Source organism: Gambusia affinis, linkage group LG08, assembly GCF_019740435.1.
Source record: "Gambusia affinis linkage group LG08, SWU_Gaff_1.0, whole genome shotgun sequence".
Lineage (NCBI taxonomy): Eukaryota > Metazoa > Chordata > Actinopteri > Cyprinodontiformes > Poeciliidae > Gambusia > Gambusia affinis.
In genome coordinates this window covers 22500401-22526893 of record NC_057875.1, presented here as the reverse complement: position 1 = coordinate 22526893, position 26493 = coordinate 22500401, and the positions used below count along the sequence as shown (strand labels likewise).

General features: G+C 41.0%; 1 protein-coding gene across 1 annotated transcript; it reads left to right on the top strand.

Moving 5' to 3' along the window:
* The first annotated feature begins 1705 nt into the window (after positions 1–1705).
* On the top strand, positions 1706–26440 carry pparab (peroxisome proliferator-activated receptor alpha b). Its single transcript, XM_044124896.1, has 8 exons — positions 1706–1840; positions 1994–2068; positions 7584–7832; positions 10825–10991; positions 13626–13764; positions 18344–18543; positions 20588–21041; positions 21175–26440. Exons 1-8 carry the CDS (start codon positions 1720–1722, stop codon positions 21417–21419), a joined length of 1650 nt encoding a protein of 549 aa, XP_043980831.1. The 5' UTR covers positions 1706–1719; the 3' UTR covers positions 21420–26440.
* The last annotated feature ends 53 nt before the right edge of the window (positions 26441–26493 follow it).

Sequence of the window (26493 nt, the reverse complement as noted above, 5' to 3'; positions counted from 1 at the left end):
ACTTAAATATTTTTTACAGCTGAAATGTGTTAGTTTAAAGGTAATAGGAGTTGAAATGTCAGTTTTGTGAAATGCATGTGTTGCAGGTGGAGGGTGGAGGGACAGGCAAACAGATGCAAATAACCTGTTTTAACAGGAAAAGAACAAATGAGCCACAGGAGACGGTGATGCTCTGCTGGTAGCTCTCAACCGAATTTAATCCAGATTATAACAATAAAGTCATCATACAACCCTGAAAATTGTGACTATAAATTCACACTTCCACTAGTTCCTCTATAACACAACACCAGCTTATTACTACATCAGGAATTGTAAAATGCACATTACAGACGGCTATATAAAACATATGCATTCTTCGCGTACCATTTGAAGAAATACTCCGAGCAGCTAACCAAGAGCTTATTAGCAAACCACATAATGACGACATAAAATAACACAAACCAAATACACAGGGGACCAACGTCACGACACTTAGTAGAACGACCATGTTTATTACATAACAGTTTTCAGTTTAGACCCGAACCAACCTGTTTTAACAGGAAAAGAACAAATGAGCCACAGGAGATGGCGACGCAATGATGCACCGTCAGTCCCGCAAGAGCCCGCTTCTGCCATCTAGCAGCGCACCCGTGTTACTGCGTGACACTGCTCCAAAACTTCAAAACAACCAAAATCACAATTTAATCCAACAAATATGGCCACACTTTGTGGGGGTCACACATGCAATTTTTCCTTCCAGTCTTGTTACTTTAGTCCCACATCTGTCAAGTGATAAAACCTGCAGCCCTTTCTTCACTTGGACATTTATAACTTGGATGAACTTTGGGACTTTTTGCAATGGTGGCCTGCTTGATCCTCCGGACTGATTTGGAAATGAGTTTTAAAAAAAGAAATAAATAAAAAGTTGCAAAAGGCAGCCAACACTTGGCTCAGAACTACAATGTTGGGAGTTTTTTTTTGTTGTTTTTTTTTTACTTAACATCTGGTTAAACATTTGCAAAGAGCAGGGGAGAAAACTGGAGTCAAGTATGGAGTTTTTATTGTTGTAATAAATAGCAGTGAGCCATTTTAGTTTTAAGAATTAGAAAAATGTATCTCGTGGGAAAGCTAATTTTTAAGGACACTTTTAACTAGCTTAAACTTATGACTGCGTATTAGGGTAATTGTAGATAGGAAGGAAAGAAGTACATGTCCACCAAATGTTACCTGTTACTTTTTTTGTCTAACTACTGCAAAAAAGTAGTTAGACTTTTTTTTTGTCTAAAAAACCCCTACATTTTAGGAAAAAAAGTAACAGGTTTCCTTGTACCTGTTCATAAGGTCTACTAGGAAATGTTGTATTTGTTGTTTTTGCACACATTTGTTTCCGTTTTATCCCTGTTTCCTCAATCAAGCATGTGGTTGCTATGCTAGCTGCCGGGACGCTGGAAAGTTAGGACAATTCCAAGGGACCTTGGAATTGTTTTTTTTTTTTTTTGAAGGGGGGGGGGGTCTAGAAATAGAAAAAAATCGAGGGCCCTGTTAATAACAAAATTAATATTTAAAAAAAAAAATTTTAACAGTAAAATAAATTTTTGCCACTCCCAGAGCAAAGAGCACACGTCCACATTTGCACTGAACAACCCCCCCCGGATCTGCACGAAATGGTTCGTTCCTGCTTATTACTTGATGATGTTCAGCAGCAGTTGGTAGCAGACCAGAACGAGTTTGGCTGTTACTATGCTGCTAAGAAAAATTATAACGTTAGGTTTTCAAAAAAATAAAGTAAATAAAATAGAGATAGGGAGAGAGACAAGGAATGTTCTCTATCCTCAATTTGTCACCCAGTTTTCCAAGAGAGGTGGGTAGACCGTGTGAGATTATCAACCATTTAGCATAGTTAGCTTAGCTACGGACTGTTTGCCTCCATTCATTTAATGAATGAAGGATCAAATCTGCCAACATATTCATATGTTTAACTTGTCCCTGTACTTTTTATTCAACTTAACAACAGGTGAGTCAGTGAGCAGCAGCTCTAACCCTGAGACCAGCATAACTCCCTCTTGCTCCCCCTGTCCCAGTGAAAAAGGTGAGCAACACTGTGTTCAATGACAACCTCGTTAGCATCATTCCAGAGAGGCTATGTGGATTTTTTTTTCTCTTTCTGCTCATTTTAGAATTACACAACAACAAATTTTTTTTTATTACTGACATAAATTCAAACAATCGTTATAAAAAGATAATAAAAATATAGCCTCCTGTCAGTCCAGATAGTCCTACATAACAAGCTGACAACTTTAACAAATATGGAGAAAACATTTTTTTATTAAAGTTATATTCTGCCGCTTGAACAAAATATATATAATATTTTGAGAAGTCTGGAATGCTTCATGTATATTTTGCACGTTGCCTTTGACTGTTGCTGGTGGGGAGAGACGCTCAAACTACTAATAAAAATTTAAGCAACCTACTTGCATACCGTATGCGGACTGTTGCATACTGTTGCAAATTCACTAGCAGTAAATATTGTGCTAGTTATCAGTATTGGACCAAAGAAAGCAAGGCAGTTACAATCCTTTAAAAGTTTGTCGCTTTTGTTGGATTAGATAGACTCAAGAAACAGTAACAACAGCTGCGAAGGGGGGGCCCATTTCAATTTTTCGTCATGAGGCCCAAGATTCCTGGCGGCGCCCCTACTAGCTACGCTGACTAAATTACACGAGTGCATCAATAGCTTTCCATCTCTTCAACCCAAACTGTTTTCTTGGAAGAAAATAAAAAATTTTTCTTCACTTTCACAATTTCTCAGTTTTTAAGTAGGTACTTATTTTGACATTAAACTAGGGGAAACTGTTAATGAGGGTAGAATTGTAGCAGGATTGATCTGTAATCTTACTGCAAGTAATTACTCATAGCAAGGCTAACCATCGGCTGGTATACAATTTCTTTGTCATGACCTTAAGACTTTCGCGCCCCAAACAAGTTTTGTATTGTTTGTAATATCTGCACTTAGTCAAAAGAGAAGGGATTTGACTTGAGTTTGTTAAATAGTGGTAAATGAAACATTTTTTTAGAGAACATTTCAGTCATCACAAGATCATTAAAAAGTATTTCAAACACAATTTGAGGTTTATTAAATCTCTACTCTTTTTGTAAAATCTAAAAATTAATTTTGTCCCCATCTGTAATGATTAGAACACACACTGAAACACATTTTGATGGATGATAAATTGTCCCGGAGGTTATTGCGGTAAACGAGAATATTGCTGATTCGAGACCATTTCCAAGTGATGTCGCGTTAATGGTATAATAAAGCAAGAACACATTCTCAAAGATCATGAAACTTTCAATTCTAATGAACATTAAAACATGAAACTGAAAGAGATTTTAAACATCCAAAATAAATAAATAAAACAACAGAAACAACAACTCAAATGAATTTCAGAAGTCTCTGTAAACAAATGTCTGTCGCTGTAAGTCTGAGCTGAGATTGTTGACCAGCTCTGTCTTCCTGCCACATTTCCCACTTTATTTGCACTTTATTGAAACACCTTGCCCGCTTCCCCAAAAACAAACACCTACGGTCTGGGCCGGCTGCTGCTCTGAAACAATTTTCTACTCTTGATAACGGTAATCTGAGAGTTTCATTCAACTGCTGTTGTGAGTCCACAACAGTGGCACACGCAGGCCAAGTTTCCACCATGTAATGATGTGCTATAAACAGGCGGCGATGTGGTTGAGTGGAGTGGGAGGGGAGCGAGGGCAGGTCCCCGCAGACCCCTCAGGTAACCTGACACGGTCACGCCGCGGCCTGTCCTCGGACAGCCCGGTCAGCTTGTACGCTCACCCCACTTGGGAGAACATTTCGGGCAGTGAACACGTTGTCAGCCCAGAGGTCAGGGTCCATCGGGGGTGAGGTTGGTGGAGTGGGGGGCTGGGGGCGTTTATGTAACTCTGTTTATTTCTCCGTTGAGGGTGGCGGTGGATGCAGGTCATATTGACAGGCAATAAGACCGCTAATCTCAGCTAGCACTTCAAAAACACGTGTTGGACGCTGGTTAAAAGCAGCTTGTGGATTTATGTGGCAGTCGAAGCTTGACGTGACATAATTGTCACGATTCAGATGGATCATTTTTGATGCACCTTTGAAGTGTTGGTATAAGTTTTTGAAAACTTTTCTCACATCATTTCAACTGTCCAAGTTTTAAATGGGGGCCAATAAACTGGTATATTACTACAAGATAAATCATTTCCGTCATTTGGTCAAAAGAACCATTCATTTTATTTCCATTTGTCACTCACAGAGGGATGCATTTCTTGAATAATTTTTAATGTTCTTTGTGACGAGTTTGGTTTACAAGTAATAAAAAGGCAAAATTAATTTAGCAAAAAAAGGAAATTGTGTAATTGTGCAACATAAAAGTATGTGCTGGGCGTAATATTTGGTCCCTTTAGGTAAATTGCTGCATCAGTGTGGTCTGTTGCAGTGTTGAGATGTTAAGGAAGCCCAGGTTGGTTTTATGACAGCCTTCAGCTGTCTGCATTGTTGGGTCTTGTGGCTCTAATCTTCCTGGACACTGCATTGCTTCTCTAAGGGGTTTCCGATTAGGACAGTGAACTGGCCAATCAAGAACTGGGATATTGTTTTTCACTAATTTATTGGTTCTTTTATTGGTGTGAACAAGTTACAAGTTTTGCAGGAAAATAAAAAGAGCATTTCCATAAAGTGATTCAGTGATGGTTTCTCGCCGAGGACACTTTTCCACTTTCCTCCCGACTCTGAGAACTTCATTTCAAAATGAAATCTTCAAATGTAATATCAGCTCTTTGCCATGTGTTTAAACCATACGTTTCCTATTGAAAGGATTCTATCATCCCTTTTTGTATTGTGGCTCATTTGCCACAAAAAAACCTACCCCACACATAATAAAGCCAAGTGTCAATTACCCTGGGTGTACTTTGCTCAGTCTCCATAACGATAAAAGGGCCTGCTTGCCAGTATATCAAAGTGAAGTGATAAGGCTTGGGTTGAGTGTTTACTGTCCAGACTGAACTCATACTGTGGACTCTCCAGACACATGGGCAGCCCTATCGGCCCATCTTCCTTCTGCTTTGTCCCTCGGGGTCCTTCCTCTCACAGGCTTGCTGGGACTCAGGCCACAAGATAGATGGATTAAACATTAACTTGTGGTCCCTTCATGCAGTCAGACATATGGACAGACAATGAATGATTGTACAAGCTCTTCTAAGCAGGTAGACGTCATGCAGTCAGGGATTTAACGCTGGATAGAAAACGCGAAACTCTTTGATTAACTAAGGTAAGATGGTTGTACTTCCTGACTCGCCTTTTATCACCTCTCGTTTGCCAAAATAGATTGTCTTTGCCCAGGGTGGACTGACGGTGTTCATCGGGGAAGCTCACACTTTAAAGATATGTGTTACGTGCGTGGATGTTTAGCTTTGAGTAAATACTTTGATTGATCTCAAGTCAATGAATCATGAAAGTAAAGAATCGGAAGGGGGCATCGCCTTTTAGGGTTTTACAAACTTCACATCAAAACCATATGCAACAGTTTCAGCATTTTTTTTTTATTTCTCAATCTCAAGAACATTTCAGCAATATGCCTGAAGTGAGTAGTATTTATTTAAGTTGAATGGTGCTCATCTTTTGAAGAAAAAACACAAGCAAACGCCGGTGACAGAAGTTCAGAATTACGGAGTTACCAAAGTACCTTAAATTCATCAGTTCTTGGAGATGATGAAATAATCTATAATCATCTACCTCTCATCTACCATCTGTAGAGATCTAAAGTAATCTACAATTACTGTTTAGACTGAGGGTGCAAACTCCTCAGTGAATCCTTGTTGAAGACGTTTACTTTCCTAAAGGTCCACATTCACTTTATGAGCTAGTTTGTGTCTCTTTGTGCTGGGAAACCAAGCAGCTGTCTTCATGCCATTGTCACACTATAACTACTTTCATCTGCAGTAGAGTTTAAAAGCTGTCCTGTCTTGTTCATAGATGAATATTGTGTGGGCTATAAGTAGAAACCCATCAGATTTAGCCTTTGCTTGCATGGACAGCGATATGATTGTCAGTTGAGGCTGCTAATTCAAAGTTTAACCTGTTGTACAGCAAACCATCCACAGGCCTTTGTGAGAATTTTTTTCTATACATGATTCCAGCGTTGATAATTGGTCAATTATTCTTTAAGTGTGCCAAATCAAGCCTCTCACCTCTGGTTTTGAACTCATTCGATGTATTTGTTGGAGTCTTGCCTACTCGTACCCCTTTCAAACCCTAATTCTAAGCTAATCAGTGAGCACTGCATCACTTAGCAGTCTTGGTTTAGTTGACACAAACATGTGAATCTGTTAGGCAAAAATTTATGCAACCATAACCAATCGCTCACTGTCCTGTTACTAAATGACATTAGATGTTCCTGTCCATATGTGTGTGTCTGTCTTCACACCACATCGACTAAACCTCTCCAGACTCCAGCTAATCTGCTCTGTGTGTGTTTACATTCCCTTGCATGTTGGTGGAAACATGAGGCTAGCTTGGTCCGTTATCAGGGGGTGGGAGGTGTCATGAGTTCAGTTATGAACATGTGTTTTGTAAAGATTTTCAGGTGAAAATGGTTATTATGAAACATTTTCATACCCCTTAAATTTTTTTCAATTTCACATCATTATGTGATAGCCCATTACTTATTCCTTTGTTTACTTCCTATTTATTTATGTACCGTAATTTCCGGACTATAGAGCGCACCTGATTATAAGCCACACACCCCCTACATTTTTTAAAGGAAACACATTTTTGTACATATATAAGCCGCACCAGTGTATAAGCCGCATGTGCCTACATTGAAACATGAGATATTTACAAAGAAAGACGGTACACAGAACGTCTTTTTAAAGTTTTAATAATATGCCGTAGCTTTTCTTTCTGAACAGCAGCAATATAGCAAAACAACACTAACAGGGCTGGTTTAAATAACATACGGTTAAAAGTCACGGAGAGCCGTCATCCTCTTCCTCCTGTGCACTGAAACCATGGAAGTCTTCTTCCTCAGTGTCTGTTTCCTTCTTTATCGACCAGCTAGTCTATGTAGCTCTTCATGCAGTGTTCTTGAGCTAGTCTGATTTGCCATGTGCAGTTTGAAGGTTTGTTGACAACGATGGTGCATTGTCAATGAACCGTCTTCACCTCGTTGCCCATTGACAATGCAGTGTGGTTTACATGGTTGTTACGTGACTGAGTTGCTGTTGTTGTTGCTGTTGTTCCCATTGGTTTCCTATTTGCTATAATTCAAATAACATTTGACTGTTGTATGATTGGTAGGGAGTACATTGATGTGCAGGTGACTTTCTCTCACATTACCACACAGGAATCCATCTAACCTTATCTAGAAAAATTCAAGATGTGAAAAGAAAAGAAATACCCTCCCTCTGTTGCTGGTTTTTTCCAGGTATAAAATTGTCCTGCAAGACAAGACAACCCACAATCCCATTAGATGGAATACATTGTCATTGGTGTGTGACAGTATGCTTTAGTGTTATCTGTCTGAATAATCTCCCCTCTTCTGATTTCTGGCCTTTAGTCTCATGTGTGACGGCGTCACCAGCACGCTCCTCCATCACAATGGTCGACATAGAGAGCCACTACCAGCCCCCGTCTCCCCTGGAGGATTCAGTGCTGGATGGCCCCCTGTGTGGTGATGACGATTTCATGGGCAGCATGGAGGCGCTTCAGGACATCCCCTCATCCATTGACGAGGATGCCCTCAGCTCCCTCGACGTCCCGGAATACCAGTCCTCCCACAATGGGTCTGAAGGTTCCAGTTTCCTAGGTAACGCAAACAGAAAAGTCCTCCACACTTACCTTTTTGCACGATGTTCAAGAAGTTCAATATTCCTCTCTTCTGACCTTAGCACCTTTTTCACACCTACACGGGATGTGAAAAAATACAAATGGGACTTCCCGTGGCTTTAACACCTTTTTAGATTTTTTGTTTTATGCTAAAAAAAACAGGCATTCTTCTTTTTCACAGTTTCACACTTATGCACAACGTTGAGTTGGTTGGTTAAATACAATTAAAATACACGAAAAACACGTTTGTGGGCTTGCTCAAGGGGTATAAATAGCCCTTGTTTTGGTCCCATGTAATATTTTTGATAACATTATCAAAACAGCAGAGTTTTTTAAAATGTTCCTCATTTTTCCCTTATCTATGTCAATTAAATGTTCATAAAACAGAGTGGCATTCTTAAAAGGTTTTAAGTTCATGTATCTAAACCTAAGGCCTTAAAATGTTGTATTTTCAGTAAAATAACTGGCCTTAAATTAATCAGGACTATTTAATCTCATGTAGGTTTTTTTTTTTCTCATGGAACTGTGCTGTCAGGGAAAAGTTTGAGTCGTGTGCCGACATCTTCATTCCGTTATGTGTATGGAAGCGATTGAGTCTGCCCAGTGGCTAATATCCCCACCCTCAGCAGCTAGCTAGCTAGCTAGAAGAGCTAGCTCCATCATAGGTGCTCCATAATAGGCTCAACGCACGAGAGACGACGGACGACTGCGACAGGTAAAAGCCGTCGCCACTCACGTGACGCAATAGCATCGACAGTGGGGGGTTGGTTGACATTTTCAGCTTTCTTATGTCGCATTGCTAGCCCGCGTGTTAGCATGTCTACGTATACGAGCTCGTATCCACCACTGGCTCACTTCTGTTGTCAACCCATATGAGGCTAGGTTCATTCAAAAAAAACAAAAAAAAAACAAAAACTTTTAAACCTGGCACTACACTGACTGTAGAAACCCAAATGAATCTCTTGTATTTATAGTATTTTTTAAATGTTACTCAGTGTGGCATTTGTAATGTTTTAAAAAGTATTAAAGTTGATTTACCTCGGGGAAAACACGCACCATGTCTTAACCGACATTAAGATTGCACTAGAATGCGTTCCCAGTCCATTTTTTTTTTTCTTGCTCAGCCTCTTCTACTGACCTACATCTTAATGCCTGTTAGCAAAAAGGGTTTAGATTAACTGCAGTTTTTTTCTGAATTACCCAATGAGCCACTCTCCTGGCCCAGTCCCCCTCGTTCCTGTTTGTGTTTCGCATGTGTGCCTTCTCTCTCCTGTGCTCACAGCTTCCTTTCTCATCTCTTCCTCTTTCTTCCTCCCCCTTCTTCGGTGAGGAATTCACACATTCCTCTGCCACCCTGCACGATCCCTGAGGAAACATCCGCTTCGCTGCTGCGTCTCCCTGCTAAAAGACGTCGGACGTCAGGCGAATCTGTCGAAAAAAGTTGTCGGCACACTGCAGGTGTAAGGTCAGCGCAGGCCAGCCAGCACAGTGAAGACGGTGGAAGCAATGGCAGAAATGCCGATGATGTCATGGAAGAGTCACCAGGAGGGGCTTTAGCAGCTTTTATGATGTCTCTGTGGAGAGACGGTGAAGGATCGGAGCTGCCGTGTTCTCCATGTCCTCGCTCAGATGAAACATGTGGCTTTGCACGAGGCTGGAACGCAGGCCGCTGCCAAATGCTGCTTATCCCCAGGCTGGCAGCGCTCACCTAAACTCATGTGGCTTGACTTAGAGCCACTGTTTTGCACCACTTCACCGGTGCTTTATGGGCACCGAGGAGGGCTCTGACAACCATGTTCCGCTCAGGCGGTGCAAATAGATGAGTGTTTTTGGCAACCCGCGGTAAAGTCCTGTGACTTGATCGTCGCTGCTCCCTGTGTAACACCGTGATGGCTGTTGAAGCTAGCATGCTGACATCTCAGTATAAATAGTTGCTATCATGGAACAAAGTTTCTTTGGGGGAAAGAGGTCAACATTTTTGGGAGTTTCACAGTTGTTTGTTTTTTCTGGTAGAACAGAACAGCAAATGCTTTCACTGAAGTGGAAATAGTTTTGTTTTTTTTAATGTTTGTTTCAAAATATCTTGAGGTTATTACTGAATTAATGTGCTGGGTGTAGTGACATTTGTCTGTGGATTAAGACAAAAACACGATTGTTGTGTTAAATATTGTCTCATATGGAGTTGCTTTGGGCAGTTTTGTGGGGTTTTTTAAATTTAATTTGCTGTGACCTGCTGATACAGATTTAGCCAATTTCTCTTTTAGAAGTACAAAATGAGAAAATTTGGGGACATTAGTCAGTTGTAGTCGTAATGTAGAATAACTCTAACAATTGTAGTAATTGATTATTCTGATGATTAATTGGATAAAAAAAATAATTGGTAACTAAAGAGGATTTTTCATTGAACCATTTAGTCCCCTTTTTATATACAAGATTAGAAATGTATTAAATGATGCAACCAAACAAATCATTCAATTCTTTTTTCAAATATAAAATGAACATTTTATTGCCTGAAACGCAGTAACCTAGTATTTCTTTTTGTGCATTTGCGGCTAAAGAAATCAACGTCGGCATGCAAAAAGCTCAGCTTTTTCTGCTCGACTTCACATCAATGCAGTGTGGGGCTAATCTATTGACTGTTTTTTGGATTAACTGATTAATATTTCAATATCAAAGGGTGCTTGATAGATTTAGTTTCTTTACAGAATTTGAACTCTGTGAACGTTTTCACAGAATCAGTTCTGGGTAGAACATATTTACAGACAAAGAAGAGTTTTTATCTTGATTGCAAAATGTTTATGTAATGTGCTGCTCTGATTATGTTATTCTTTTAGTAAATCGTCTTTTTTTTTGAGCCTGTATTCTCTGGTTAACAATTAATCGATTTTAATCGACTTCTTTTTTTTAAAAAAACAACATTTGTTGTCAAAGCTGCGGTGCGGTGCCACAGTCGCTGTTTGTGTGTTTTGCAGACGCTTTGACGCCGGCGTCCAGCCCGTCCTCCGTTGTTTGCGGGATGGCGCCCACCCAGGAGGAGCTCTTGTCCTCCTCCTCCTCTTCGCTCAATCTGGAGTGCCGCGTGTGTTCTGACCGGGCCTCGGGTTACCACTACGGCGTTCACGCCTGCGAGGGCTGCAAGGTGAGTCGCTGCACCGTTGGCGAAGATGTTGGTGAAACATTAGTCCTGACTGAAATTTCTCTCCTTTTTTTTTTTTTTTTTTTGGTTTTGTTTTGACCTAAATGATCAAACCCAATGAAGCGACAAGGAACATTAGGAAAGCTGAATAGCAGCGTTATCGACCGCTCTGCCTCCAGAAGCGGCGTGTCCTGTCCTGTGACTCGTGTGTTGATGTAACTTGTGAAATATCAGGCTCGGCTTCACTTGGACCCACTCGCTAATCTTTCAGTTAATTGTTCACTGGTCTCGCTGAACAACGGCCCAGGGCTATTTCTGAGAGAAAACAAAGGACAACAATAAGAAATGGTTCAGTCTTTTAGAGCTTTAGTCGCAGTGAGACGGCTCTGTTTCTGTTTCTCTTCGGGTTTCTATGTGAAATGTGTTGTTTAATAAAAGGGATCTTTATAACTCTTTACAACTTATATGTGTGAATATAGACAAATACAGACGAATGCAGGCTTTAGCGATTAGCAGCAAGTTTTATGTTTTGTGGAATAATTGCATTAAATTTCCACAACATTTTTGCAGTTTTCTTTTTTTTTCTTTTTACGAATTTTAGATAAATGCCATAATCCCAAATTATGCAATAACTGCATAATCCTTTTGCAGAAGTTTTTTTTTTCTTCTTTATTTTAAAACCTAAAAATGTGAATAAAATTATGGTTCTTTAACTATGAAAAATTCCCTATGATGGTAGTCAAAAATTCAGTCTTTTGTCAAAAAAGGTAAGGCAAAATGTGTGGCTCTAAATAAGTGTCTTTTTGTGTGTGTAAAACTGCTTATCACAGAAACCACAGGTCAACTTGATCACTTTAACCACAAAGTCACATGTAGGAAATGTGCTTGTGTGACGCTGCAGAAGCAGCAACACCGTCGCTTTGCTGAAGTAAACGTGACCTGATCAAAGGCAGAAGTGCAGCTGATCTTAACCAAACCGTCGCTCTGGTTTGTTTGTGCACACAAAACCTTCAGCGACTTCTCAAAATCATCAAGATGCAGCTCGTTTACATGACATTGTTTTGTCGCTAAATAAACCCACCCGCCTCCTTTTTCCATCAGGCGATACGCGGGCTGAGTCAGATCAGTCAGAAAACCTTCTTTGTTTAGGGTTTTAAACTTACAACTGCAGGTCAAACGGCTTCATCTGACAGGCAGGTTTGATTGAAGCCCTGATTTCATGCAGATTTGCAATAGATAAGCAATAGAAAAGCATGTGCAAACATCACAAATGTTAGTTTTTTAACAGGATTTATGTCTCAGACCAATGCAAGATGATGTCTTAAAGTGTGAGGTAAAGAATAACTGGTTTACAGATTTATTTTTTTTGGCTAAAAAGATCTTTTAAGTGTGGCATGCATCTATATTTACCCCCACAAGTCGACACTTTTTAAAGCCACCCTTTCCTACGTAATCAGCTTCAAGTTGCTTCTTCTTTGTGAAATTGTTCAAACTTGGTCAAATTGAACGGAGCGCAATCGTTAACATTCGACTTCAAGACTCGCCCGAAATTGTCATTTGGACTTTGACTGGGCCATTTAGCACCACCTGCTGTTTCCTTCTCATAGAAAAATCTCAATGAAATACTGACGTTTTGGGTCAATTGTGACAAAAATGCAAAAAATAAAATAAAAAAAAGCTCAAGTGGTACAAGAGACTGCGACAGACTGGCGACATGTCCAGGGTGTACCCCGCCTCTCGCCCGGAACGTTAGCTGGAGATAGGCACCAGCACCTCCTGACCCCACTAGGGACAAGAGTGTGAGAAAAAGGATGGATGATCCAAGAGATTTGTCCCTGTCCGCTTCACTCCAACTTCTACTAGCAACTCCTGCACGTAGCCGGTAGGTAGGTGAAAGTTTGATCTGCAGGAAGAACATTCCTGTGGAAAACGAGCCGGCGGTCCCACAAATAGACGCCCCTGGTTTGGATTTTTGACCGCAGCGGAGAAATGCGACCCCCTGTGATGTCAGCACACTGACCGGTTGTGACACCAGTCACGAGCAGCGTTGGCTCGTCGTCTTCTAGGGTCGGGGCCGAAGTACTGTCCTGGTGCCTTTGTTTTGTGTCAGTCTGGGTTCGCATGTGACTCACCGGGGTTAGTGAGGGAAAGTCATTCAACCTGGGCTGAACACGCTGGTCGAATGTCTCGGTAACCCGGGGTAACCTCTCGCTTTCTGACCATTTCTGGGCCTTAGCGTGTTGGTGTCACCCGTGACTAAAATGGATTTAATGTGATCCACTGAATCAGTTCAATGTTACTTTGTGAATATTGAGAACAAGATAACAGTTTTGTTTGGTCAGCTTGACTTATTTTCCATTTTCCAAACTCAAAATTGTTTCATCTGCTCTCCACTGTGTGAAAAGTTTCTCTTTTCAAGGTGATGTAACTCAGGAAAGCCTCGCTTAGGAACAGTGTTTTCTGATGTTACAACTCACAAAAAAGTAACTCCTTGTGCAAAAGTGTTTCTTTCAAAACGTTGGAAGGAATTTGCTTTCTCGAGGTCTGCTTGATTTCCCCCCCCCCTCTCCAGTCCAAGTATGAATCCACTCTTTGAATTGAATTTTTTGTTTCTGCTTTGGGTCCGTTTTCCTGCAGGGTTTCTTTCGGCGGACCATCCGTCTGAAGCTGGAGTACGACAGGTGTGAGCGCCGCTGCAAGATCCAAAAAAAGAACCGCAATAAGTGCCAATACTGCCGCTTCCAGAAGTGCCTGGCCGTGGGCATGTCCCACAACGGTGAGTCCTGCAGACGGTGCATGTTTGGGCAATACCAACACAATGCAGAAGACTAAACCCACTAAGCCGGCTAAGAGAACTGAGCAGGCTGGGGCCGTTGTGCTGTTACTATGGAAACTTGAACAGCCCTCTACAGGCATGAACAGTCGTTAAAAACAGATTAATGTTATAGTTATAAAGCTGTGCACCTTGGTAACCTCAACCATGTTATAGTTTTATAACAGTTCAAATGAAACTTGTATATTATAAAAATATATATATATAATATACACAAGCGATATATTTCAGGACTTTATGTCTGTCGAAAAGAAATTGGTGTCAAACCTTAGTGCTACGTTTTTGCCGCTTGGAACAGGAGGAAGTTTTCGTTTGTGCCGCTAAAACATTTTAATGATGTAAATAAATGTTTCCAGAGGTCATCAAAGGTCTATCAGCTACACAAACATACGACAGATCATTTATTATTGTGTTAAAGCCCTGCGACAGACTGGCAATGTGTCCAGGGTGACCCCGACTCTCGCCTGAAACGTTCGCTGGACCTCTGGTGATCTCTGACAACTCTTTTTTTGTTTGTTTGTTTTGTAAAATCTTAAAAATTGTAACGACACAAACAAGAAACTTTAGTGCACAGACCTAGCAAAGCCGACCGACACCACAGAGCCTTTGATTTTGTAAAGGTGTCGGGGCTGGTTGACCTTTGATGACCTCCGGAAACATTTATTAATATCCTTAAAATGATGGCGGCAAAAACTCAAATTTCTGCTGCACAAACGTTTGATACCAATTTAAAAAGTCTTTCCTGCCATTTCCGATTTTGGCCGATGCACAATTTTGGTCTGGAAAGTCATTAAACATGGCAAAGAAAGTTGCAAACACACCATCACACGCTGATATTGCACCGATTGACACCTTCGCGACTCATTGTGAATTCTCAGTGTGGTATAGATGTGATCAGTCTGTGGTTCTGCTGAAGACGCTCTGGAAGTTCAACATTCATCCTCTCTGCTTTGTCACAATGTTCCCATGGCGATTAAGGCGGGTGTTGGTAATATTTGCAGCATGTTCAGACCTAAAGTCCTGCTGGAAACTGAAATCACTACCAAGTTTGTCTGCAGAGGGAAGCATGAAGTCCTTGCACACCTTTTTGTACAACATTTTTTCTTTCCACTCAAGTTTCTATGAAAATGCCTGCATACAGAGCTGCCAGGCAGGCTCAAAAATGTACATATTATGTTTAAAAAAATACAAATAATCATTAATGTAGACGAGTCCTGCTATTGCACTGCAGTGTTTACACGTTAAGTTGCTGAATCCAACAATTGTAATAATAATTTCAGTTTATCTGCTTAACCTTCGAATTGAAAATAAAATTGCAACATTTTGTGCAGCGTCCGAGTTTTTGAAAGCCAGAGTTCGGCCAGAGTTTGTTATTAAAAGTTTATCATTGTAGCGACTTTGTAAAACATCATATCTGACCGAGCGCGAGGCGTTAACTGAAGTACATCAGTCGTCATCACTGGCGTCTTGAAACGCAACAAACTGCATCTCTTCCCAGCATTTCACCGGTCAGTCCTCAGCTCCCGTCCCTGTTGTCACCTCCTGATGAATTGCACTCTGCTGCTGATTACTCAGTTTCTGTTGTTGTATTCTGTAAAAGTGCAGTCAGTCACTCTTTAGGATAGGGGAAAAAATATGTAAATAAATCAAAAGCAGGAGCTTCTGGTAAATGTTGCTGTGTGTACGCAGGAGGCCGGCAACCACAAAACCATGATCAGGTGTGAAAAAAAATAAGGCGCTTAGATGCAGATTGTAGAGGAAATAACTGACGTGTGTTTGTGTGGGTTTACATAGGAAGTTTGCACACTTCAATACGGCCCTCCACGCTGTACGGAGGCTAAAAACAACTGTATGTAGTTTTGTTTTTTTTACTTGTTTGTGTCTTGAAGATTGTCAAAATGTTGACACTGATGGTCTTTTAATACTCAGCAACTTGTAGTAGTATTTGAGTCAGCTGTGGTCCTGCTTGCAGCCTGTGTATAAAGTTTCATGAACCTAAATGTAACCAGAGGGGACAGACATTTAAGATGAGAGCGACCTGATTCTGTCCTCGGCACATGGAGCTAATTTTACATCCACTACTGATTGATTCCACAGTTGAATCTCTGTGTTGCATGAAAACTTGACGTCCCTTTCTAAACGGAAGCGTTCTTTAAAAGCAAGCTATAGTTTTCTAATTCGGTCGTTGTTTCGAGAAAGTTCATTCAAAAGCCAAGAGTTTTGGGGGGGGTTTTTAGGAGGGGGGGGGATCCCACAGGGCACTGTGCTCTCACCAGTAGGAAACAAACTGATCATCAGCAAACTGTCTCGGACGACTCAACAACAGAGCGTCTTCATTCAGAGGCTTCTTCAAAACCGCTGTAATACAGACTGCTGCAGGAGATCCATCAGCATCTATAACTCTCTCTTTGAAGAAAACTGTAGAATATGAGTTACAACATTTAATTTCCATCTGGGATTAGTAAGGTCTTTTTGGATTGAATTGAATTGAATACGTGACATAGAGTCCCATTTCTATTGGTGACCCCTCAACATGGGAAAGACGGTAAAGAAAGTAAGTACCGAGCTTCATGAATCGGTGAGTTGATTCGAGGGAATACCTCCTCTCTTAACGTTGCCATGTCTGCAGTCAGAGCTAGAAAATATAAACGAGGCGCGCCAAAGGCCCAAATGTCTGTCTGATGAAGGACGGCGGGGGAAACGCTGATTTGTTTTGGGAGAATAAAAGGCCATTTTAGACCAACAGGTTTTTTCACGTCGCAAATGTGGGTAACAACAACAATACCCCGCGTCCCGGCCACTAACAAGACGGGCCGCTGAAACGGCCGATTGTACAGGACCAATACGGTGTCTGGCTTCCTTACCCGCGCCCCCCCCCCCCCCCCCCACACACACACACACACACACACACACACACGCTTCATTTGCTCATGTCGGCTCGCGGGGAGTGGGCTTAATACCAACCACTAGTCCAGGTCTTGATTAGACTCGGCTCCTGTCCAAGCGTCTTCAGACGATCTCGCTTTGTGAGCGGCAACATAACGGGGCCTCCCCGTCCCCGGGTGTCGTGATCTGGGTCGGGAGTCGCTTCCCGGCTCGGTCTCACTCCTCTGTACTCGAGCTTGAGGCGGGTCAACAGAGAAATCAGGTCCTCCTTTATGGCTTTATGGTACGATAAAGGCAGGGTGCAGCCGAACGCTGTGTGTTCTCAGGGAGATATGTGTGTGTATGTGTGTTTGTTTATTCGTACGTGGTCAACAGCTTGGCCTCATCAAATCCATTAAAACCTGAGACACTCATCTTACCATGGGTAAAGAGAGACTTATATGCTGCATTAGGTTCTTATAGGGTTAAACCACAGAGGTGGGGGTCAAAGACAGGTCGCCTCTAATCACCATTATTAGCTAAATGGGATCAGCCTGTCTGAGAGATGCCATCACACTTTCATAAGGGAATGTGTTTAACTCAAAGGAAGCCCACTTTGTTTTGTGCCACCTTTATTTATTACTTCCTGAAAGGTTAAAAAGATATTTTATTGTATGGAAATGCAAGATTTCGACATGAAAACAGTGTTTAAAAGTGAAAAAAAAAGAGGAAAAATAAAGTAATTTACCTGAACATAATCTATTCTTACTACTACTGCTGCTAATATCGTCAATTATATCTGTGATTAAAATAGTTAATTTTCAACATGTTTCTTCTGCCTGGAAGCAATTTTATAAGGAGGCTCCTAAAGATTTTGATGGCTGAAAGGAAGCCTTCTAACCTCGAAGACTTGGAGCACATCCAAAAACATAAATAATTAAAATATAAAATGGAAAGATTAAAAAAAATCTGCTCAGTGTTTAGAAACACTTTAAAAGCCCGTTGCTAAAACAGCATTTTTAAACAGTTGAAACAAGATATTTTTGTACACTGAATAAAACGACACAAACACTTTTTTTTTTCTCACTGTCTGAAGTGAAATTAGACCAAACTTTTCTTTGTTTTTGGATTAGTTCAACTTTCCAAAATTATTGTAAATGCCAGAAAACTGAGCGGGATCATTTTTGAGAAAACTATTTCTAAAAAGATTTTACTTTTGAATTTGTCCCTCGAATTCAGACGTTTACATGACAAACTGATCGGTTTGAACTGTGTTTTAAGCTGTATGACTGCTTCAATTTCAAGTTTCAGACAACCATCAGCTGGGATGTAGCTAGCAGTACACGTATTTATACCGAAAGCTCCCGGTATGTCGGCTCTCTACGAACACGTACCAAACAAATAAAGCATCGTTTCTCTCCTGAATTCATGCAGAGCGTCGATGTGCAGAAAAGCGACACTTGAAACAAAACAGACCGCTTTTATTTTCTGTGATTATTTAGCATTCATAATGCAAAGTCTCTGTTGCTACGTTCTTACTGTCAACCGATTAGAACATCTTCAGACCCTCTATTGGGTTTTTTTTTTTTAGATGCATTTTTAGGCTTTAAACGTCAGCTAAATAATCTCCGTCTGCCTCTGAATCCACTCTCCGCAGCCATCCGGTTCGGCAGGATGCCCCAGTCGGAGAAGCTGAAGCTCAAGGCGGAGATGGTGACGGGGGAGAGGGAGGTGGTGAACCCCCAGCTCGCTGACCAGAAGACGCTGGCCAGGCAGATATACGAGGCCTACCTGAAGAACTTCAGCATGAACAAGGCCAAGGCTCGGACCATACTCACCGGAAAGACCAGCAACCCTGTACGTTGATTTGAAGTGGTGGGTTGGTGAGTGAAAGGCGTTGACCGCACAGGAAGCATCGATTAGTTTCTCCCTAAAGAAATGATTTCGGACAACTCTAGAAGTCTGCAATCAAAGAATCGTCTGGGTGTGATACAGGGCGCCCACGCATCCGTAAAAAGTCTTCAATTTAACCCATCTTAAATTAAGGCCTTAAAGTCATTTTTAAAAAGTAAGATGGCTTCACATATGTTGATCACAAGTCTTAAATGTTGTCTTAATTTGATATATGGTATGGTTTATTTTTCTTCTTCTTTTTCTCTGGACTTTTTTGTCAGGCAAAAGTTTGAGTCACTCTCAGACACCTTCATTGCGTACAGTACAGACCAAAGGTTTGGACACACCTTGTAATTGAATCCAATTACAAGGTGTGTCCAAACCTTTGGTCTGTACTCTATGACTGCTTACATAGCCTTCCTAGCTAGCATTTTTGTCTATCATGGGTAAATGGAAATTTATCGCCGGTTAGCTGGACGAAGTTTGTTCATTGCTGTGGTCACATGTCTATAATTTCATTCGCATTAGTTTTAACAAGGTCTTTAAAAGTCTTAAATTTGAGTTTGTAAAAACCTGTAGTATCCCACAAGAAATGACAAAACGGACTTTCTCTCTGGGTGGTCTCTACAAACACTCCCTTTTTGTCCTGCTTTGTTCATTGAAGTGGAGGAAAAAGAGGTTGAATTCAGGCCAGAAGCCAAAACCCCCAGAGCTGGTTGGAAACTCCTCAGATGGATGTTTGTGGGCGTGAAATGGGTCGAGAAGGACAGGGCGAGTTTCCATCTGTGTTCATACATACAGTAGATGTTACTCTGAGCCTTTGGGGATCAAAACGCCTGGCGAAAGCAGGAATGTACTCAGTTGGAAATGTGCGCGTTTATAGATCTTTTCTTGTTGTTTTTTTTTTGTGTGTGTTTTACAGTATTCGGTTAATCTAATAAGGATCTTAAAAATTGTTCTCATTTCTCTTGTAAACTCATCAGCCTAAGTTATAACAATCAATAGTTTTACCTTAAAAATCTTACATATTGCTAGGAGTGAAAAAATAAGGATTATTGCTCCTAATAAGCCCCAGAATGAACATGATTTATGTTTTCTTTTAAAAAATCAACCTGACTTTTCCTCTCTGCTCTCTCCGTCTTTACATCTTTTTTTTGTTTGTTGTTTTTAAACAGCTGGCTACAATTTTACCTTTCATGTTGATGTTTAGTTCTGCCTTCAAAGCTCTTCCGTTTGTTCTGAGGGGATTTAGACGATCGTCCGCATAAATGAGTCATTTTCAACGTATCAATAAGGGCTGAGGGTTCTGACTTTAGCCTTTTTAGAGATTATGTGTAAACAGTCCAGTGTTTGTGCCGAGTCAGCATTTTCCATGTCCGTCAGCTACCCTCTAGCTCCGAACCGTACGCACTGTAAAGACGGCCGCATTTCAGTTTGAGCATATTATCAATAGGACTGCATTCTATTGCTTATTCTGACGATTAATCGATTAATCGGATAAAAGAAGCGCCACGTTCTGCAGATTTTTTGTTCAGCCACTTTTTTACATACAACAAAAGATCCAAATACACAAACAATTCAATTATTTGATAAAAAATATATATATATATTTATTGTCTAAAATACAGTAACATTCATTTAGTGCATGCTAGGTCATTTGTAGCAATGGATGCATCTGCAGCTAAAAATACTGCTTACTAACCTTTTTTTTTATTTTTTGATTAATCAATGGATAGCAAAAGAATACAGACTTTTGGATTGGGTGAAAATGATAATGTCCTGGGTAGAACATTTTTATAGACAAAGGTTTTTCATCATAAATGGAAAATGTAAATATTTCTGTAATTTTGGCTTAATTACTGCCCTAACAGTGTTGTTCTGTCAGCAAATGGCCATTTTTCGAGATTTTATACTCCAGTTAATTATTAACCGATTACTACATTTCAACAATCGATTAATCACGATTAAATGATGATAACCGAGAGAACTCTCGGCTCTCCCTTCGCAGCCGTTCGTGATCCACGACATGGAGACGCTGCAGCTGGCGGAGCAGACGCTGGTGGCCAAGATGGTCGGCTCGGCGGGGGCCCTCAAGGACAGAGAGGCCGAGGTTCGGATTTTCCACTGCTGCCAGTGCACATCGGTGGAAACCGTCACGGAGCTCACCGAGTTCGCGAAGTCCGTGCCGGGCTTCTCGAGCCTGGACCTGAACGACCAGGTGACGCTCCTGAAGTACGGCGTGTACGAAGCGCTCTTCGCCATGCTCGCCTCCAGCATGAACAAAGACGGCCTCCTCGTGGCGTACGGCTCGGGGTTCATCACCCGGGAGTTCCTCAAGAGCCTGCGGCGGCCGTTCAGCGACATGATGGAGCCCAAGTTCCAGTTTGCCATGAAGTTCAACGCGCTGGAGCTGGACGACAGCGACCTGGCGCTGTTTGTCGCGGCCATCATCTGCTGTGGAGGTTAGGCTAACGGGAAATTTGTTCTTACTGATCCGTATCACATTATTTTCTGAGAAATTGAACCCTGGATTTTTTTTTTTTTTAAATTGAAAGAGACAATCATGATGTCTCCTCTGACTTCCTCTGCCCTCAGACCGACCTGGCCTGGTGAACGTGTCACACATAGAGGTGATGCAGGAGAGCATCGTCCACATCCTCCAGCTCCACCTGCTGGCCAACCACCCCGACGACGCCTTCCTGTTCCCCAAACTGCTGCAGAAACTGGCCGACCTCCGGCAGCTGGTCACGGAGCACGCGCAGCTGGTGCAGGAGATCAAAAAGACAGAGGACACGTCCCTGCACCCGCTCCTGCAGGAGATCTATAGAGACATGTACTGAGGGCCTGCAGCAACCGGCCGGCGAACAGAAACTAAACCGTTCAGAGAAAACACGGAGCTCTCCGTTAAGCTAGGGTTCAACCACTTTGAGCCGTGCCGTCTCCGACGCGGCGGAATTCGCTTCTGGCGGACGGTTCCTTTGGTTGGTCAGGCTTCTCACCACTCCATTGCTTGGAACCTTCTGAGACAGAAAGAAAAAGAAGAACTAGATCAGATGTGAAACGCCGTCCGGTTAAAGCCACTTTGTAGAAATCCTTGTAGCATTTCTGACCAAACTCAGCTATTAGCCTACGGTGAGCCCTGAAAAGGAGGGAAGACGGGGAACTCAAGTACTGCCACTCCAGTTGTGCGTTTCGAAAAGAGATTTTTATTCTGAAGCTAAAGAGCCATATAATGTCAGCACCAATTAAACCACCTCGACCTGGCAGCGATTAAAGAAGCTATTTGGTTTTAAAACAATCCTGCTGCTTCAAAACCTTCCAGCATGTTCTTCTTCATACAACCGGACACAGCCGCGGAGTCGCCAAGCGTACGAACGCAATCGCAAGCTGATTTGCGATTACCGGGATTTGACTTGAAAATGCATCTTGTTGCACAGAGGAAGCACAAACTTGTCTGTGATTTGTTCACAAAATGTCTGAGCCGTTTTCCTAACAAAAACGCACGCTCAGATGTTTGACACTCCGTCCCGCGCCGAGTGCGACTCCAACTTGAGCCGCACTAGAATCTCAGCAGCAGCACGCCTGAATATAGAAATTTATGTTTTCTTTTAGTTTGTGTCACGTTGCCTCAGCGATAGCATCTCCCTCCCCCCACAGCTTTTTATTTTTATTTTTTGGCTTATACATGTACCCAATCAGTTTATCAGCAGTTTATCAGTGGTTTGTAGCCTATTTCATATTTTTGAAAACCTGCCAATACCAATTTTTTTTTTACTGTTTATAGATTTTTTTTATGTTCATAGAAGAGATGCCATCACATCATTTTTACTATTACTCTCAAAGAAGGAAAAAATGATAGTTAACATTTTAACTTGATTTTAACATTGTTTTAGCCACTAGCATGATTAGCATTAAGTGTAAGCAGCGATCTTTCTGCGTAGCGTAGATCCTTTCCTCAACTCTGAGATTTCCTAAACGTTGTTTTCTTTGGCTTAATCTCAAACTGACACCGAAAATAGTTCGCCTTTAGCTAACTTACCTGAGCTTAAAGAGTGTTAGCTTGTCCTGGTCGCGCTACCGTATGAGTTAACTGTATGGAAAAAGACCGGAGCCCAATCGGCGGCGCTTTAGCCAAAAATCCTCCAGTCCCAGTTGTAACCCGATGTCTCAGTGCATGTTTATAAAAAGGCAACTCTCGCATTTTGCTGTCATCCAACCATTTGTATAAGAAGAACATGCTAGCTTAGCCACCAGAAGGAAGGGAAATATCTACTTGGATTTTGTAGCATGAAAACATACATGCGGAATAATATGAGAAGCATATGATCATCTGTTTTATATCCGTCCATGAAAAACAGAGCCCCCCTATAAATAACCATGAAATTATTTAGTGTACCTTGATTAAAAAAGAAGAATTTTTTAATGAGGATTGCGCGTTTTTTGACGCTGTAATTTTACTAACCAGGACAGGCGAAGTTACCTCCAGCTCTTCACAATTCAAATTTGTGTAAGTAGTTTTAATCTCTATGTAGCTTCTGTCAGATAAAGCAGTTCCAACAAGATTTTACATCAAAGTTTTTTTTTGTTTGTTTTTTTTCTTTAAAGTGAATTTGGACTAACAGCTCTGACTGGGAGACCTCCAGCAATCAGAGCAGGTTCTCTTCAGCCATAAAAGAAATCTTCAAATGCATGGTGTATGGAAAGCAATTATGCACAAAAGTTTAACTCAAATTATTTTACTATTTTACGGCTCTTTTCAACATATGTGCAGCTCTGCTACTCTTATAATTGTTTTGGTGCTTTAAAAGTAACAAATTGGATTTTTGATTATTGCAGCGTCATTATTTTTGGGAAATTTTAAAAATCTTTTTTTCATGCCCTCATGAGATCGCATTGTGTTTGTACATATCTAATTGCATAACCATTTACCCCTAGTAAAAGCCAAGTCTTGAAGTCACATTATGGTGATGGACTGTGCACATCCCTAATTTTGCTAAAGACTTTTACGTAAAAAAAAAAAGAAAAAGTGTACTGCTTGTTCGTTTTGCTTTAATGTTTCGGTTTTCACTTGAATTAGATCATATTTTTATACTAAAAACGTGTACGTACGACTATATCTGATAGCGTCTTCTTCAGAGATGGCACGGTTTGAAAGTGTAAATAGAATCAAGGTGAAACGGGGCGATCGGAGAATCCACACATCTGAACCCTGCTGGGGACATTCCTGTGGTTTAAACCGTCACAAACTTGCTTCCAGCTGTTCGTCATTTCGCAACCGAACCGAATCCTTTTGATCTGAACCGAGGACGGCTTCGGACTGTTCCGGCCTATAACGTTTTGTGATCGATAAAAACTTGACTCCGCCGTCTCTGACTCAGAGTTTAATGATAAGGAGATATCTTGTTAATGTTTAGCTACGATACAGTGTTGATCACACGTTGAAATAGCGTGTCTTTTGATACTGTTTTCTCAGGTCGCACATCAGAATACAAATAGAGATAATATATGCACAGAGATTTTTATCACTATCAAATGCTCCTTGGCAGCCTCAACTGCAAAATGTTTTGTCTTTTAATTTTTGTTTTTGTTTGTTTTGACAGATTGAATCTCTGTTTGCTATCAGAGAGTCTAAATGCACTCATAATTAGCCATCCCGTATAGATGACGCAGTATTGTAAATGTAGAACAGATTGCTTTCCAAGCTCGTTTCTGTCTGACTTGCTGCTATGTTGTACTAACTCAAACATGAGCTCTGCCACGGATAGATTACCAACCTCCAAGCTGCCTCTAACTCGCTCACTTAGAGTTGAAACCAGATATTTCCAGAAACCTTCAATTTATTTATTAATGTTTTTTTTCTTCCTCTTTGCCTCGTTGTTTTGACATTCCATCAAACGAATCTCACCAAACTAAACTTTTCTGTTTTAGGGCAGTTAAGATCACTCACAATTATTTCTGCTTGCTAAATACCAGAATACTTATTAAAATTCTGAACTTTGCATGCAGTTTAGTATTTGATAGTCGACTATGAAGCTGTATGAATTTTCATATTTACCCACAAACTTTCTATAAGGAGCGAGATCAGTGCTTTATGACGGCCACCGTAATAAAAGTAACTTTTTACATTTTATTTTGCGGGTATGCTGAGATCGTCATTGTCCATATTTACTTCAGCATCTCCACGTGATGTTTTCATTTCCTCAGTATGTCATCTTTTCTGTTGAGCGCACCAGTCCCTCCTGAAGCAAAACGGTCACACAAGATAACACTGCTAACGCCGTGCTTCGCAGCTGGGTTGGTGTTCTCATCCCACTTTTGGCTCCAAATGGAGCAACGACCATTATGGTCAAACGTTTCAATGATCAACATGCCACCAGCAGGCATTTATCCCTGAGTTCATCTTTAAGGAATGGCTTCTTCGTCTCCGAGTGGCCTTTCAGCCCACGTTCGACTTGTTTCACCCTACCAGCTTCAGCTAGCATCTGTCATACCAAAAAGCACGTTCGTCTCCGGGAAATGCGTCTCCTACCCTGACGATGTCGGCTGGACGTTGTTTATGCCTTCATGTAATTATTTAAGCAGATGGTACATCTGGAGATTCTACCCAAGGATTTATAAGATATGTTTGCAATCACAATCTTTTTCCTGATTTTTCTCTTTCTAATCATAGAATGATGTCACACAAGGAAGAAGTGTGTTTGAGGTGTTGTCTGAAAATGTATCCACCGGTAGGGCTTTACTTAAACATTGTGAATTACCAGAAGCTTACAAAGCCAAAACAACCTCGCATTGGATTTCAAGAAACAAATACTTTTTCTCGAATAAAAAGATCTTACTCGTGATCCTAGGGTTAAGCAAATGGAAATAATGTTGGTAATCTTGACTGATTTAAAACAGAAGAAAAAACAAAATCTGATTTAATGTCAAACAGGGGAAAACTTTTTTTTCTTTCAGAGTGTGTACATATCTGGCTTCAACTGAATGTCTTGTCTCAGATTGCAAAGAATTCTCCCAACGCAGCTCAGTTTTTCACCTTGCAGATCATGCTTGGCGATCAACCACCAACAACATGTGCCTTAGTGTGTGTGTGTGTGTGGGTGTGGGCGTGTGTGTGGGTGTGTGTGTAGACGCCGACGTCAAAGACTCGCGCGATTGAAAAATTGTAAACCACTGACCTGTTCGCGTGATCTGACGGAGACCTATAGAACGGTGCGTCATGTGACCAGATCTTTCAACAGAATTTGATCGTCGGTCAGTGAAAATGAAGGATTTGCTCAAAAGGGTTTTTAATAGCGAAACTGAAAATGAATGAAACGCTACAAAAAGGCCCGAGAGGTGAAGCTGCTTTACTCTTGCGAGGCGTTTTGTTTGATGTAGAATCGACAAGGGACTTTTTAACTTGTATCAGGGATTCTTAGTCTTCCTTTTTGAACTAGCTCAGGATATAGAAAGGTACTGTGTCTCCGTCCCTGTCTTTCTTATTCAATCTAATACAATAAGTCTGTGCCGCTCTGCTTTAGAGCACATAAACAGAAGCAACGATACAGGAACATTTTAATATTTGCTTTTCTTTTCCAGTATAGATGGATTATTATTTTTCCAGGGGCAGCAGTCATAGGAATTAGGTTTTTTTTTTTTTACCTTCAACTTGTTTATTTCTTTATTTCTGCAGCTCTAGTCTACTTCAGAGATAGAAAGCATCTTTGGATGTGTTGTCCGTGTGCTTTGTGGCTCGGATAATAATACTGTAAATGTTTGAATGTACTGAATATTTAGTCATGCATAGTTAGTTCTTTGCAAGAAGGCAAATTGACATTGAATGAATTAAAAAAATAAATAAAATGATTTTTGAACTCCTCTACCTTGTTTGTTGACGTTTGAAAAAACAAGTTGAGTCTGTTTGAATATATTTTT